Here is a 15,267-nt window from a genome sequence, read left to right as displayed (position 1 = left end):
AGTACAAAGCAGGCCTGGGATACCCACAGCTATTCTGTGTGGAAGAACGAGGCCTACAGTTAGGCCACAAGACATGATTATTGTGTGGTTTGGGCATCCCCAATTACCACTTTGCCACAGAGTAGAGGTAAGTAACTTTATTGTGCAAAACTGAATGACAACTTTTCTTTAGTGTGTGTGTGTGTGTGTGTGTGTGTGTGTGTGTGTGTGTGTGTGTATGTGTGTGTGCGCGCGCGCGCGCGCTCATGCCCGGGCACCTGCAGGTGTATGCACGCGAGTGCAGGTGCCCGCAGTCCAGAGGGTTAGGATATGCCTGGGCTAGAGAGAGAGGAGGTATGTGCTGCCCTGTGTGAGTACTGGGAATGGAACTCAGGTCCTCTGTAAGAGCATGTGCTCTTAACCTGGGAACCATTTCTCCAGCTCCAAATGACAACTCCTAAAACTAAAAAGTATACATAAATGAACTGAATACAGCTCAACACTCCACTCCACTCACTATACAAAACTATTTCCTGGTTTTGATGTGGTTCTGGGTGAAAAGCACATGGAATCAACATGTAATATCTTTGCAACTTTTTTGGGGTTTTGTTTGGTTTTGTTTTTTGAGACAGGGTTTCTCTATGTACAATCTTGGCTTTCCTGGAACTCCCTCTATAGCCCAGGCTGGCCTCGAACTCACAGAGATCCTTTGAGTTCCGCTGCCTCTGCCTCTCGAGTGCTGGGATGATACCACTGCCCAGCTGAATGGCCTTCTTCTCCACCCATTCCTCATCAATTCAACCCATGCTCACCTTTTCAAAATCTGCCAGTGATCTGTTTTTGCTAGCTTGAGCCACACATTTCAATGCTTCTGTCTGAGAATTAAAAAAATAAAAAAATCATAAAAGTGATCTACCCTACGTGTTCACATATACCCAAGGTCTCATAAGCACCTTCTGTTATAAAAACAATAACTTATCCCCTCCACCACTCTTTTTAAGAGGCCTTGGAAGAAAAGCCAGAAGTACTGAATATCACTGCATGCCAACCAGTTTCCCTTTGAAATGTGAAGTGACTTAAATAGAAGTTTCCCAAAAGGATAGACCCGGATAAGGATTCTCTAGAGAATGAAGCTAAAAGAGAAAATAACAAGAGAACTGTGATTTCTTTCTCCTTACTCCAAGATTTCTTATCTCCACATCCACCCATCCACCCAATTCTTTCTGTCCACAAACCCGATAATCCCTGGGCTTTATCACGGTTCACTCTGCTAGCTTTGATACAAGACACTGAGTGAGTGAGTGAGCGAGGTCGACCTGGGGTTCAGGCATGAATAGTTCACACATCACACCTGAATATTAAAACCCTGTATCATGCCAAAACTGAATGTGAAAGAACCAAGAGAAGCTTCTAACTTGGTTATGAAAGGGTCCCTCCAACTATCAAAAGTCTCCCCCAGCACCCATCTTTCTAGATCAGCCTGGCTTCTTTGGAAAGCTGTCACTGAGGCACAAGGTAACAGAGGCAGCTCCTTGTGTCATGAGTAAGGATAGTAGGTCTAGTGGCAGACTAAATGGCACAGGGCTGTCAGGAGCAGTTTGTCTCCAGCATAATAATGACCAAAGTTCAAAATCTTCGTCCACCATTCTTAGCTACCTTTCCTTTTTCTGAATACTTACAGATCCTGTCTCAACTTTACAACTCCAGTTTGTTATTTTGTTTTTATTTTTTGGTTGTTTTTTTGTTTTTGTTTTTTGGGTTTTTTGTTTTGTTTTGTTTTGTTTTGTCTTACTATATAGCCCTGGCTGGCCTAGAACTCAGAGATCTGCCTACCCCCCCTGCCTCCCTAATGCTGGGATTAAAGGCGTACGCTACCACGCCTGGCTTCAACTCCAGTTCTTACAAGAAAAGTGTCTACATAAAAGCCAGTAGTCCCAACATCAGAACTAAACTGACTCGAAACTTTTAGTGAAGGAAAAACCAATTAGGATCACTTACAGAGAAACAGGAAATCCGTTTTTGTTAACAGTACTTACTCCACAGATTTAGGGAGATAGCTAATCTGTTCATTGTTTAGAAACAACTATACTATTCAGAATGACTGCTTTTATTTAACTACGACAGCCTAAGAATAAAAAGCAGATAGGACAAATATCTGAGACATCATCCTTACAACTGTGTGCTCTAAAAAGTCATTCATATCTACTCAAATATAAAAAAGGATGACCAACTATCAAAGGCCACCTTTTAAACTATACTCAAATTCATGGTATGAACGGGAAAATAATAAGCTGAGAAATACTCAAAATCTAGTTCTTACACCACGTAGTTTGGCCTCCCTGCAAGCACACATGTACCAGATCTCACCAGGCTTCTGACTCAAGAGAATCAAGATGTGAGATTCACCCATTATATTTACAAGCCAGACTCACAACAGGAAGATCTGACAAAGACAAATTGTAACCTACCAGCGAATGCTACAATATATTTCTGTAAGCCTCTCAAATTACCTGTGTCTATAACAGAGCTCAACACTTACTTCAAGAAAGCCCAATAAGTGAGCTTAAGGGAAGACAAGGGGTAAGGAAGGCAGGATGGAGACCTGAAGAACACTGGTCCCATCAAACATCATGAATTTGACAATAAGCTGGGCTCAGAATAGAATTGCAGTCACAATATTTCCTACCTGCCTCCCTGCATACCGAAGTGCAAGCTTTCCGCTCACCAAAGCCTGGACATCTTCTGGGCTACAAAAAAATAAAAAATAAAAAAAGATATATTTGGTGAACTACTCCAGGACATCACAATTCTAATCACAGGTGAACTATTTACCAGAATTGCATTGTGAAAACTCATCCACATTGAAAAATCAACTAAACCCAAATGTCCCAACACTGCAGAAGTCAGGTTTTCTTCACTCTTGGCCAAAGCTAAAAGTGAAAAGTAAAAACCTCCCAAAATTAAAGAGGGCAGCTGAGTGTGGTAGTATATAACTTATGGAGGCAGAGGCAGGCAGATCTCTATGAGTTCAAGGCCAGCCTGGACTACATAGTAAGATCTTATCGCAAAAAAAAAAAAAAAAAAAGACCAACTGAATCCCACCCCCACCTCCAAAAATAACAGGCAGAATAGTAAGTCTGAGTCAAATCTCAGCATAACGGGTCTTGTGAAAGCACAACCCTGGGGCTGGGATGTAGCTCAGTTGGTAGTGTTTGCCTGGCATACCTTAAGCCCTGGGTTTACTTTCCAGCACTGGGAAGCAATTCCAACACTTTAAACAACAGAAATGTGCCATCAACATAAAAAGTTAAGACCAGGGCTGGAGAAATGGTTCAGTTGTTAAGAGCACTTGTTGCTCTTGCAAAGGACCTGAGTTCAATTCCCAGCACCTACACGGATGCTCATAGGTATCTCTAACTCCAGTTTCAGGAGATCTGATGCCTTCTTCTGGCCTTCTGGACACCACGCATCCAAGTGGTACACAGATATACATTCAGGAGAAACACATGTGCAAAGAAACATGTACAATATAATAAAAACAAATTTCAAAAATATATTTTAAAAAAAGTTAAGGCCGGGAGGTGGTGGCACACGCCTTTATTCCTGCATCTAGGAAGGAAGTAGATCTCTATGAGTTTGAGGCCAGTGGAAAGGAAAAAAAAAAAGATAATGCCAACCTGGGCAACATGAGATCCTGTGTCCCCTGAAATACCCCCTCAAATAATAATTATAATGATAATAACAACAGCAACAACAGTAACAATAATAAATACAAATATACAATTAAGAAAATTTTAAAATCACAACCCTAGGTTAGGGACATAGGGTTCAGTCCCTACCACGGTTTATTATCATGCCTTTTATCGTCCACTTTTTCAAATATTTACTGGGCTCCATGTTCCCCATTCTGGGTGGCCAGTTGACTAACACTGGCCTATCAGCTATTTCCTGAGCTCTGTCCTATGCTCAATACCTGTGAGGACAGAATATTTGAGTGAGAAATTCTCCAAAGAAAATTTCCCAGTTAAGTAATTTTTCTTTCTTTCTTTCTCTTTCTTTCTTTCTTTCTTTCTTTCTTTCTTTCTTTCTTTCTTTTCTTTCCTTCCTTCCTCTCTCTCTCTCTCTCTCTCTCTCTCTCTCTCTCTCTCTCTCTCTCTCGTTTTTGTTTTTTTGTTTGTTTTGTTTTGTTTGAGATAGGGTTTCTCTGTGTAACAGCCCTGGCTGTCCTGAAACTTGCTTTGTAGACCAGGCTGGCCTCGAATTCACTGAGATCCACCTGCCTCTGACTCCCTAGTGCTGAGATTAAAGGCGTGCGCCACACCTCCCGGCTCAGTTAAGCAGTTTCTAAAATCTGTCTGAAACACTAACAAGCAAAAGAGATGTGGAACACTTCTGACCACCCACTCTATGTCAACTGGCTCCACAGCCTGCAGCTAGAGTTGCATCTGTAAGTGGCCAAACTCCCTGCCCAAGCCATCCCCGCTATAGCACAGACTTGGTTAATGTACACTTACGTGTTGAGCATGATTTTGCACAACAACATGTACTTCAGAGATGTGATAGCCTTGGGGCTATCAATGGAGTCATAGCCTTCAAATGCCTCATAGAAGTATGAGTAAGCAGTTTTCCAGTCCTTCTCCTCTGCTGCATGAATAATGCCTGGACAGAGAAATGAGAGAAGAAAAACCATATAAAATAGCAGAGCCATAGGAGAGCTGTAAAAAGCCTTAGAAACTGACCCCAACAGCATCAAGTGAAAACAAAGAAACTGCCCAGTCACAGCCAGCTCCTAAGAGCTTACAGTAGAGCCCCAGGTCTCTGGCCTCTGCTCAGTACCACTTTTTTTAAATTCCCAAAGGAGTAAGAGACCCAATTCAAAAGGAGCCCTAGAAACCACACACTGTATTGTCTTCCCTATGCTTCTTACCACCTATTCCTACTACCACTGGAACAAATGTTTAGCCTCCATGGTATCACCTGCACATGCCAGTGAACTGACCCACACATGAATGACCTCAATTAATAACATCAACTCTGGGCTGGGATATAGTACAATTAGTAAAATGCTCGACTAGCACATACAAAGCCCTGTGTTCAAGCCCCAGCACTGAATAAACTGGACATGGTGTCAAACATCTGTAATCCTAGCACTTGGAGGTAGAAACAGGAAGATCACAAGTTCAAGGTCATCCTCAGCTACAAACCAATTTCAAGGCCATTCTGGGTTTTATGAGATTGTAGCTCAAAAGCAAAGCAACAAATTAAAATAAAAAAGAAGAATCATGCCAGGTGTTAGTGGCACATGCCTTTAACCCCAGCACTTGGGAGGAAGAGGCAGGTTGATCTCGGAGTCTGAGGCTAGCCTGGTCTACTGAGCAAGTTCCAGGATAGCCAGGGCTACATACAGAAACCCTGTCTCAAAACAAAACAAAAAATAATCATTAACGTAGCCTTTTCTTTTTTTTTTTTTTTTTTTTTTTTTGGTTTTTCGAGACAGGGTTTCTCTGTGTAGCTTTGCGCCTTTCCTGGAACTCGCTTTGGAGACCAGGCTGGCCTCGAACTCACAGAGATCCACCTGGCTCTGCCTCCCGAGTGCTGGGATTAAAGGCGTGCGCCACCACCGCCCGGCAACGTAGCCTTTTCTATGCTGAGTTTTGTCTTTATTTTTTTTTTGTTTAATTTTTTGAGGCAGGGTCTTACTATGTAGCTCTGGCTGTCCTGGAGCTCATTATGTAGATCAGGCAGGCTCCCTCTACCTCCAATGCTGGGACTAAAAGTGTGTGCTACCACACCTAGCTAAATTTAGAATTTTCATACTGAAGCAGCTTTCCTAATTGGTAATCTTCCCCAACATGTTTATTACTTTCCTTTCAAATATACCTCATTTTTGGATGTGCTTCTGCCTATACGCAATCAGTGTATCAATCCATAAGCAGCTGCACATGGCTAACCAGTGTCTCTTTAGGCTAATATCGAAGTTCATCCCAATTCGGTTGCTCCTGGTGAGCTTAATGTTGGTTGAAATGACTACATCCCCCCTACTCTCATCTGAAATGACATGGACATCAGTACCCCACAGACTAAGAAGCACTTCTCTCTTAACATTAGCTTAACTCCCCTTTGTAACATTAAAGACCTCGACCCCACCCATCTACCACAGTACACTCTTCAGATCAAGATATAAAAGCACTTAGCAGATGAGAGTAAAAGGATGAAGCTGCTCAAACTTGACCCCAGAAAATCAGTTTCACCTGTAGCACCTGGGACCCAATGCACAGTGGCTGTAAACTCCCGGCTTAACCTTTAACTAAGGACCTCTATCTTTACCTATAACCTTACCCAAAGTCTCCTACCTTGAGGGAAGAGTCAAATCCTTCTATTAACAGTTCTTACCTAAAGAGGCCTATAGGAAAACATACACCCCTCTCCCGCCAACGAACACTCCCTCAAGACACAACAACTGGGGCTGCAGAGACAGTTCAGAGCACTCACTGCTCTTCCAGAGGACTTGAGTCCAAGACCCTGAATACACATGGTAGCTCACAACCATGTGTAACTCCTGTTCTAGAGGATCCAACACCCTCTTCTAGCCTCCGTGGACACCAGACACACATGTGGTCCATAGATTATACACGCAGGCAAAACACCCATACACATAAAATAGAACTAAATACATCTTTTTGTTTGTTTTTGTTTTTTGAGACAGGGTTTCTCTTTTTAATAGCCCTAACTGTCCCGTAACTCACTCTGCAGACTAGGTTGGTCTCAAACTCACAGAGATCCACCTTCCTCTGTCTCTCCAGTGCTGGGATTAAAGGTGTGTGCCACCACTGCCCAATTGCCCAGCTCTAAATAAATCTTTTTTTTTTTTTTTTTTGGTTTTTCGAGACAGGGTTTCTCTGTGTAGCTTTGCGCCTTTTCCTGGAACTCACTTGGTAGCCCAGGCTGGCCTCGAACTCACAGAGATCCACCTGGCTCTGCCTCCCGAGTGCTGGGATTAAAGGCGTGCGCCACCACCGCCCGGCTAAATAAATCTTAAAAAAAAAAAAAAGAAGAAGAAGAAAGATACAACAAACTGCTAAAACTGTCAAGCTTAATGAATATCAGAATTTCCCCTATATTTCCCAGTATACCAATAGGGCAGAATAAGTCAGTCCAATAAATCTGGTTGTGGGGGAAAAGTGACCAGGGCACAATAGGGTTACATGCTTATAACCCCAGCACTCAGGAGGCTGAGGAAGAATTCCAAGTTCAAAGCCAGCAGAGACTATAATGCAGGACATTACCTTTAAAAAGTAAGGGAGGGAAGGAGGGAGGAAGGGAGGGAGGGAGGGAGGGAGGAAGAGAGAGAGGGAAGAGAAAACAAGGCCCCAAAAACAAATATGCTGTTTTCTTGAAAACATTAGCAAGAGAAGTATTATTGTTGGCATATGTTTACTTTTTTTTTTTCAGATTTATTTTTTCATTTATTTATGTATCTGAGTGTTTGTGCAGATGCCCAGAAAGGCCAAAAGATGACATCAAATTCCCTAGAGCTGAATTACAGGCTGCCCAATGCACTCCTAACTGCTCAGCCATCTCTCCAGCCTGAATATGTTTACTTTTAGAAGCAAAAACCTAGTCATTCAACATCAACATTAAAGGGAGCCTTCCAAGTGCCAAGCAGAAAATATACAGACAAGGCTCCTATGGATCTTAGTATGATAGTGTGTACAAGAGATCAGATTTTGGGGAACTGGAGAGAACACCTGTTCTTGCAGAGAACCTGGATTCAGTTCCCAGCACCCACATGGTGGCTCACAACCATCTGTAATGAGATCTGGTGCCCTCTTCTGGCCTCTTTGGCCACCAGGCACATATGAAGTACATATACATACATGCAGGCAAAACACCCATTCATGTAAAATAAAAATAAATCCTTAAAAAAAATTTTAAAACTATATTTTGGTAAATTAGTTCAAAAGCAAAAACAGGGGAGGCAGCAGAGGTGAGTCTGTGAGCTGAGGGCCAACCTGGTTCCAGAGCTACACAATGAGACCCTGTGTAAAAAACAAAGAATGAACAAAGGAAGTCTGCAGAAGAGACAGCTAAACTGGATCTAGAAGGATGCATAGGCATTTGCACACAAGGTTCAAGTGTAAAGACAGAACATCTGAAATTAAGATTATCTTCCAACAGTCCTGACATGAGGCCCATTCAAAAAATCCTACAATCTTCCAAAAGTCTCCAAGAGACTAGATTTGGTAAACACACATAAGGTAGGCCAGTCTGGAAGACAAATGCTACTATTCTTAGTAAGTGACTAAGTGATAAATTAAGTGAGACCCCTAAGGTATGGATGGCTCAGACAGCCAGGTTGCCTAGACAAGCACTGATAACTAGGTTCTTCATTATTTAAGGCAGTTAATAGGAAGAAGCTGGTTAGAAAAGTGGCCTTCTAGTCTGTTAAATCAGCCAATTGTTTCCCAGCTTCAGCCCCGCCCCACCCCACCCACCCCACCCACCCCACCCACCCCGTTCCTTTCACCCATTAAGATAAGGCGGCAAGGGCTAAGGAAATGCATCCTATGTACCCTTATGCCTCTTACCTGACTGCATGTCCAAGGTAGCCTGCAATTTAGGGGGGCAGTAGATGGCATTGGCTGTGGTTCGAGCAGAGGTTAAGGCAGCTCGGGCTTTCGGCAGATTACTCAAAGCATGGTATGTTTTGCTTTCTAAAAGCTGTACTTCCACCAAGAGGGCTTTATCATCCATCTTTTTCAACTCCCGTAGCAGCTGAGAACCTGGAAAAGGAGAAAATATACATATATCCATCTGTTTGTTAGCCTTATTACCACCGTCACCCTTTTTTTTTTTGGGGGGGGGGGGGAATTGAGACAGCCTTTCTCTGTGTAGCTCTGGCTGTCCTGGAACTTGCTCTGTAGACCAAGCTGGCCTCAAACTCAGAGATCCACCTGCCTCTGCCTCCTGAGTGCTGGGGTTAAAGGTGTGCACCACCACCGCCTGGCATTCCTCCTTGTTTTCTTTTAAGATAGTGTCTTACTATACAGCTCTGGATGGCCTGGAACTCACCATGAAGACCAAGCTAGCCTAAAGGTGTGTGTGAGCTGCCACTCCAGCCTCTTTTTTCCCTAAAGAAGGTTTATTTCGGGCTGGAGAGATGGTTCAGAGGTTGAGAACACTGGTTGCCCTGGCAGACAACCTAATTCAAATACCAAGACCTACATGGTGGTTCACAACCATCTGTAGCTCCAGTTCCAGGGGATCCAATGCCCTCCTTTGGACAACTGGGCACCATGCAAACACACGTGGTACATATATATACACATGCAGACAAGCATTCATACACGTGATTTTCTTATTTAAAAAAAAAGTTTTAAATTTGTGATTGTATGTCTTTGTGACTATATATGCACATGTATGTACAGGTAGGTCTCTGTGCAGAGACAAAAAGAGGACATCAGGTGTCCTCCTCTACCACTTCCTGCAGATTTCTTTGAGGCAAGGTCTCTTCCTGAACCTGGGGCTCCCATTTTCTCACCTAAGCCAGAAGCTTACAAGCCTCCAATGGTCCTTCTGTAACCACATGCATTGGAGCTAGCATTTTGTCTAGATTCCCTTGTTAGCCTTAATCTTGAACATGATAATACCATAAAATTTCACTCTCCACTCATAACAGCAGTAATAAAGAAATGCTCCGAAACTCATACAGGTTACCTTTACAGCCCACACAAGAATTAAATTTTCCTCTAATGTACTTTCAAAAGAAAACTACGTATCTCTGAAGCTCTTATTCTAACCACAACACTGTAGCTAAGAGTCCTATCCACTGACTCCTAAGATTTACAGTGAGACTCTCCCCATCCAGCACTCAAAGGACTGTGTGTGAGAAGCACTGGAAGCAGGTATGTGGAAGGCATGGCCGTATCTCAGAACCTGGAGGGCTCCGACAGAATGGTAACAAGGTTAAGGCCTGACTGGGCTACATGGGGAGAAACTGCCTCAACCAGCTAAAACAGAAAGAAATCAGGGTACAAGGGCTCATGGGGGAGGAAAGAGTTTTATATATGCCAATATTCTCCAAATACACTTGATTTCTCCATCTCAGAAGAGACTAACATTTATACACCATGCATAAAAATTAACGTCATATGCATAAAAGGCCTAAATATAAGAACTAAAACTATGATGCATGCCTGTGACTGTAACACTTAGGAGGCTGAAACAGGAATATGAGCATGAGGCCAGACTGGGTTATATAATTAATTCCAGACCAACATGGGCTACATAGTGAGATCTTTTTTTTTTTTTTAATTTATTTATTTTATTTCATGTGCATTGTTGTTTTGCCTGCACTGGAGTTACAGACAGTTATAAGCTGTCATGTGGGTGCTGGGAATTGAATCCGGGTCCTCTGGAAGAACAGTCAGTGCTCTTAACCGCTGAGCCATCTCTCCAGCCCCCATAGTGAGATCTTATATCAAAATAGGAAGGAAGGAAGGAAGGAAGGAAAGAACAAACGAACGAACGAACGAACGAACGAACGAACTACAACTATAAAGCCTCTAAAACAGAGCCGTGTAGTGGTACACCTTTAATCCCAGCACTGGGAAAGCAGAAGTAGGCAGATCTCTAAGTTCAGGCCACCCAAGACTACATAGTGTGACCTTGTCTCAAAAAGAAAGAGAGACAACTAATGAGTTTATGCTGTGGGATGTATGGCAAATGTGTTGCTAATTAATCAATAAAACACTGATTGGCCGTTGGCTAGGCAGGAAGTATAGGCGGGGCAAGGAGGAGAATAAAGCTGGGAAGTGGAAGGCTGAGTCAGAGAGACACTGCCAGCCACCACGATGAGGAACAGCTTGTGAAGATGCCGGTAAGCCACGAGCCATGTGGCAAGGCATAGATTAATGGAAATGGATTAATTTGAGCTGTAGTTAGCAAGAAGCCTGCTACGGCCATACAGTTTGAAAGCAACATAAGTCTCTGTGTTTACTTGGTCGGGTCTGAGCGGCCGTGGGACTGGCAGGTGAGAGAGATTTGTCCTGACTGTGGGCCAGGCAGGAAAACTCTAGCTACAAGTTTATATTAATTTTGTACCAATAAGATAAGCAACAAGGGGCTGGAGAGATGGCTCAGAGGTTAAGAGCAGTGGTTGCTCTTCCAGCGGTCCTGAGTTCAATTCCCAGCAACCACATGGTAGCTCACAACCATCTGTAGTTAGATGTGGTGCCCTCTTCTGGCCTGCCTGCATACATGCAGGTGGAATACTTGTATACATAATAAATAAATTTAAAAAAAAAAAAGGGGGGGCTGGAGAGATGGCTCAGAGGTTAAGAGCACCGACTGCTCTTCCAGAGGTCCTGAGTTCAATTCCCAGCAACCACATGGTGGCTCACAACCATCTGTAATGAGATCTGGTGCCCTCTTCTGGCCTGCAAGGACATATGCAGACAGAACACTGTATACATAATAAATAAATCTTAAAAAAAAAAAAAGAATGGAAGTTTAAAAAAAAAAAAAAGATAAGCAACAAAAGAAAGTAAAATGGATAAATAGGATGCCATTATAATTTAAGTGAACTTTATTTACTGTGCGCACATGCGCATGCACGTGCCCAGGCCCAGCCGTGCCACAGCAGGCATGTGGAAGTCAGAGGACAACTCCTGGTAGTCAGTTCTCACCTGCTACCTCATGGTCCTCAGGCCTGCAAGCAAGCACCTCTACCTGCTGGGCCATTTGCTGGCACAAAACTTAAGGATACCATCAATAAAATAAAAAAATTCATCAGGCACGTTGGTTCACGCCTATAACCAGACTTGGTAGGTAGAAACAGGGAATTCCTAAGCTGAATCCAAAAGCTCTAGGTTCAGGTGAGAGACCCTCCCTCAGCATATAAGGTGCAAAGCAATTGAGAAAGATTCCCAGTGTCAAACTCTGCACCCATCACATACATGTGTTTGTTCACAAACCCGCACACACATGCACAAACAAATGAATACACATACACATGTGAACTGACTTTCTTGGACTGTCTTCTGACCGCCACATATCTGCTAACACAGATGCCACATACATGATCTGAATAGATACTTCTCATGTAAAGATGCTCTACATTCTTTATCATTAAAGAAATGCAAAACTAGCCGGGCGGTAGTGGCGTACGCCTTTAATCCCAGCACTCAGGAGGCAGAGCCAGGCAGATCTCTGTGAGTTCGAGGCCAGCCTGGGCTACCAAGTGAGTTCCAGGAAAGGCACAAAGCTACACAGAGAAACCCTGTCTCCAAAAACCAAAAAAAAAAAACAGAAATGCAAAACTGGGGCTGGAGAGATGGCTCAGGGGTTAAGAGCGCTGACTCTTCTTCTAGAGGACCTGAGTTCAATTCCCAGCACCCACATGGCAGCTCACACCTGTCTGTAACTCCAGTTTCAGGGGACCCCCACACCCATGGCAAAAACACAAATGCACATAAAAGTAAAATAAAATATATTTTAAAAAAAGAAAAAGAAATGCAAAACTGGTCTGGAGAGATGGCTCAGAGGTTAAGGAGCACAGGCTGTTCTTTCAGAGGTCCTGAGTTCAATTCCCAGCAACCACAAGGTGGCTCACAACCATATGTAATAGGATCTGGTGCCCTCTTCTGGCCTGCAGGGATACACTGTATACATAATAAATAAATACATCTTTTAAAAAATGCAAAACCATAAGGAAATCCTACTTTATATACATAAAGAAAACTATAATAAAAGATAGTATTGATGAGGATGTTTCTGCCACTTGGGAAACAGCTTGATTGCTCTTCAAAAAACTATAGCTGTCAGTTAACCCAGTAACCCCACTTGGAGGCCAGTATTCAAAATAAAAACGGGTTCATGTGAAACAGCAGTATTCTAGTAACAAAAAGGGAAGGGAACAAAAGTCTGTCAAATGATGAATATGCTACAGCCATGGGCTGAGGAGACTGCTCAGTTGTAAAGGCTTCCACACTAACATAAGCTTAGACCCCCAGTACCCAAGTAAAAGGTTACTGGAAGAGAGAGGTAAAAGGATCCCTTGGATTCAGTGGCCATCAAGTCTAGCTAAACCACGAACACCTACACTCAGTGAGAGACCTTGTCTCAAAACTAACGTGGACAATGATTGAGGAAGACACCTCTGGCCTCCACACATATGCATATACACTCATGGGAAAACACATACACACTACATCCATGGGACAATTAATTACTTAGCAACTGACATGTGATAACATGGGTGAATACTGAGAACATTATGCAAAGCAAAAGATGACCACCTATTATATGACTCCATTCATATGAACTGCCCCAAACAGGATGATCTGTACAGAAAGCAAATAGTAGTTGTCCAGGGTTTGGAAAATGGGGAGAGGAATGAAGAATTAATGAATAGTGACAGCTGATGGCTTCTTTCTGAAGTGATGGAAATGTTCTGAAATTAGTAGTGATCATTGCACAACTTAGTGAATATACTTTTTACAAACAAACAAACAAACAAAAAAACCTGCTGAATTATTTAACTATGGAAGGTGAATTTTGGGAGATGGGACTAACTCAATTCATAAAGTGCTTGCCACACAAACTTGAGAACCTAAGTTCAACCCCCAGAGTCCAGAACAATGTAAAAATCGAGGCATGATGACACACACTTCTTTTTTTTTGTTTTGTTTTGTTTTGTTTTTCGAGACAGGGTTTCTCTGTGTAGCTTTGTGCCTTTCCTGGAACTCACTTGGTAGCCCAGGCTGGCCTCGAACTCACAGAGATCCATCTGGCTCTGCCTCCCGAGTGCTGGGATTAAAGGCGTGCGCCACCACCGCCCGGCTATGACACACACTTCTAATCCCAGTGTTGGAGAGGCAGAGATTGGAGGATCCCAGGGGCTCACCTGTCAGCCAGTGTACCCTAATCAATGAGCTCCAAGTCCCTGTCTCAAAAACAAGATGAAGCCAGGTATGGTACCACACACCTTTAGTTCTAACACTCGGAAGGCAGAGGCAGAGACAGGTGTGGATCTTCTGAGTTGAGGCCAGCCTACCTACTTTACATAGAAAAGTTTTAGGCCAGCTAGAGCTCCACAAGACCTTGTCTCCAGGAAAAAAAAAAAAAATTATACAATCCTGAGAAACAACACCCAAGATTGACCTTTGGCACTTATACACACAAACACACACAGAGAGATATGTTATGAATCTGAATTATATCTCACTAAAGCTAGCTTAAAAAAAAACAAAAAAAACTACTATCTCCTTAAAACCTGTTGGCCAGACATGGTAGCACATGCCTTTAATTCTAGCACTTGAGATGCAGAGGCAGGCAGAACTCTTGAGTTTGAAGCCAGCCTAGTCTACAGAGCAAGTTCCAAGACAGTCAGGGCTAAACAGAGAAACCCATGTCATTCATAAATAAATAAACAAATAAACAAATAAACAAATAAATACATACATACATACATACATACATACATACATACATAAATAGGCCAGCCAAGATGGCATACACCTTTAATCCCAGCGTTTGGGAGGCAGAGGCAGGTGGAGTTCAAAGCCAGCCTGTTGCAAGATATTTGATCACACTGTGAACCCTGAGATTGTGTTATTTACTGGAAAAACCTGTTTCTGGTTGTGGTGAGGCTCAGCCCTAGCACATACCTTTAATCCAAGAGCTTTCTGCTTGAATATTATAAACAGGATTAAATAAAGTCAACCATAGGTCAAGAGGCGGAGCAAGCAACCAGCTGACAGGAAGTGAACAAGAAAAAATCAGAGAGTAAGAGGGAGTCTGAAGGACGGAGGGAGAAAGAGACACACAGGAGGGAGAAGGGAGGGGTATTCTTTTGGTCTCTTTCCGGAATGACAGTAGAGGAGGAAAGGTGAATTGGGTGTGAACTTGCAGGCTTTCACCCCAAGATCTGGCTCCCGAGTCTTTACTGATGAAATAAAATGATTGAGATTTTGTGAAAAACACACCAGCCTGGTCTACAAGGCAAGTTCCAAGACAGCCAGGACATACAGAGAAACCCTGCCTCCAAATACATATATATATATGTGTGTATATATATATATATATATATATATATATATATATATATATAAATTTAAAAATAGTAAATAAAGCCGGGCGGTGGTGGCACACGCCTTTAATCCCAGCACTTGGGAGGCAGAGGCAGGAGGATCTTTGTGAGTTCGAGGCCAGCCTGGTCTACAGAGCGAGATCCAGGAAAGGCGCAAAGCTACACAGAGAAACCCTGTCTCGAAAAACAAAAAAAAA

At 42.8% G+C, this 15,267-nt stretch overlaps 1 protein-coding gene across 1 annotated transcript in view; it reads right to left on the bottom strand.

Annotated features, from left to right (window-relative positions):
• Positions 1–15,267, bottom strand: part of Psmd11 (proteasome 26S subunit, non-ATPase 11) — a 38,373-nt gene that overhangs the window by 4,552 nt on the left and 18,554 nt on the right. Inside the window, exons 6-9 of the mRNA XM_059271331.1 lie at positions 8,568–8,762; positions 4,494–4,638; positions 2,666–2,726; positions 792–854 (exon numbers count right to left, since the gene is read on the bottom strand). Coding sequence (XP_059127314.1) covers positions 792–854; positions 2,666–2,726; positions 4,494–4,638; positions 8,568–8,762 — 464 coding nt within the window. The remainder of the gene's footprint in view (positions 1–791; positions 855–2,665; positions 2,727–4,493; positions 4,639–8,567; positions 8,763–15,267) is intronic.

This window comes from Peromyscus eremicus, chromosome 8a (genome assembly GCF_949786415.1).
Source record: "Peromyscus eremicus chromosome 8a, PerEre_H2_v1, whole genome shotgun sequence".
Classification (NCBI taxonomy): Eukaryota; Metazoa; Chordata; class Mammalia; order Rodentia; family Cricetidae; genus Peromyscus; species Peromyscus eremicus.
The sequence above is the reverse complement of the archived record's forward strand: the minus strand, read 5'-3'. Positions and strand labels throughout refer to the sequence as shown.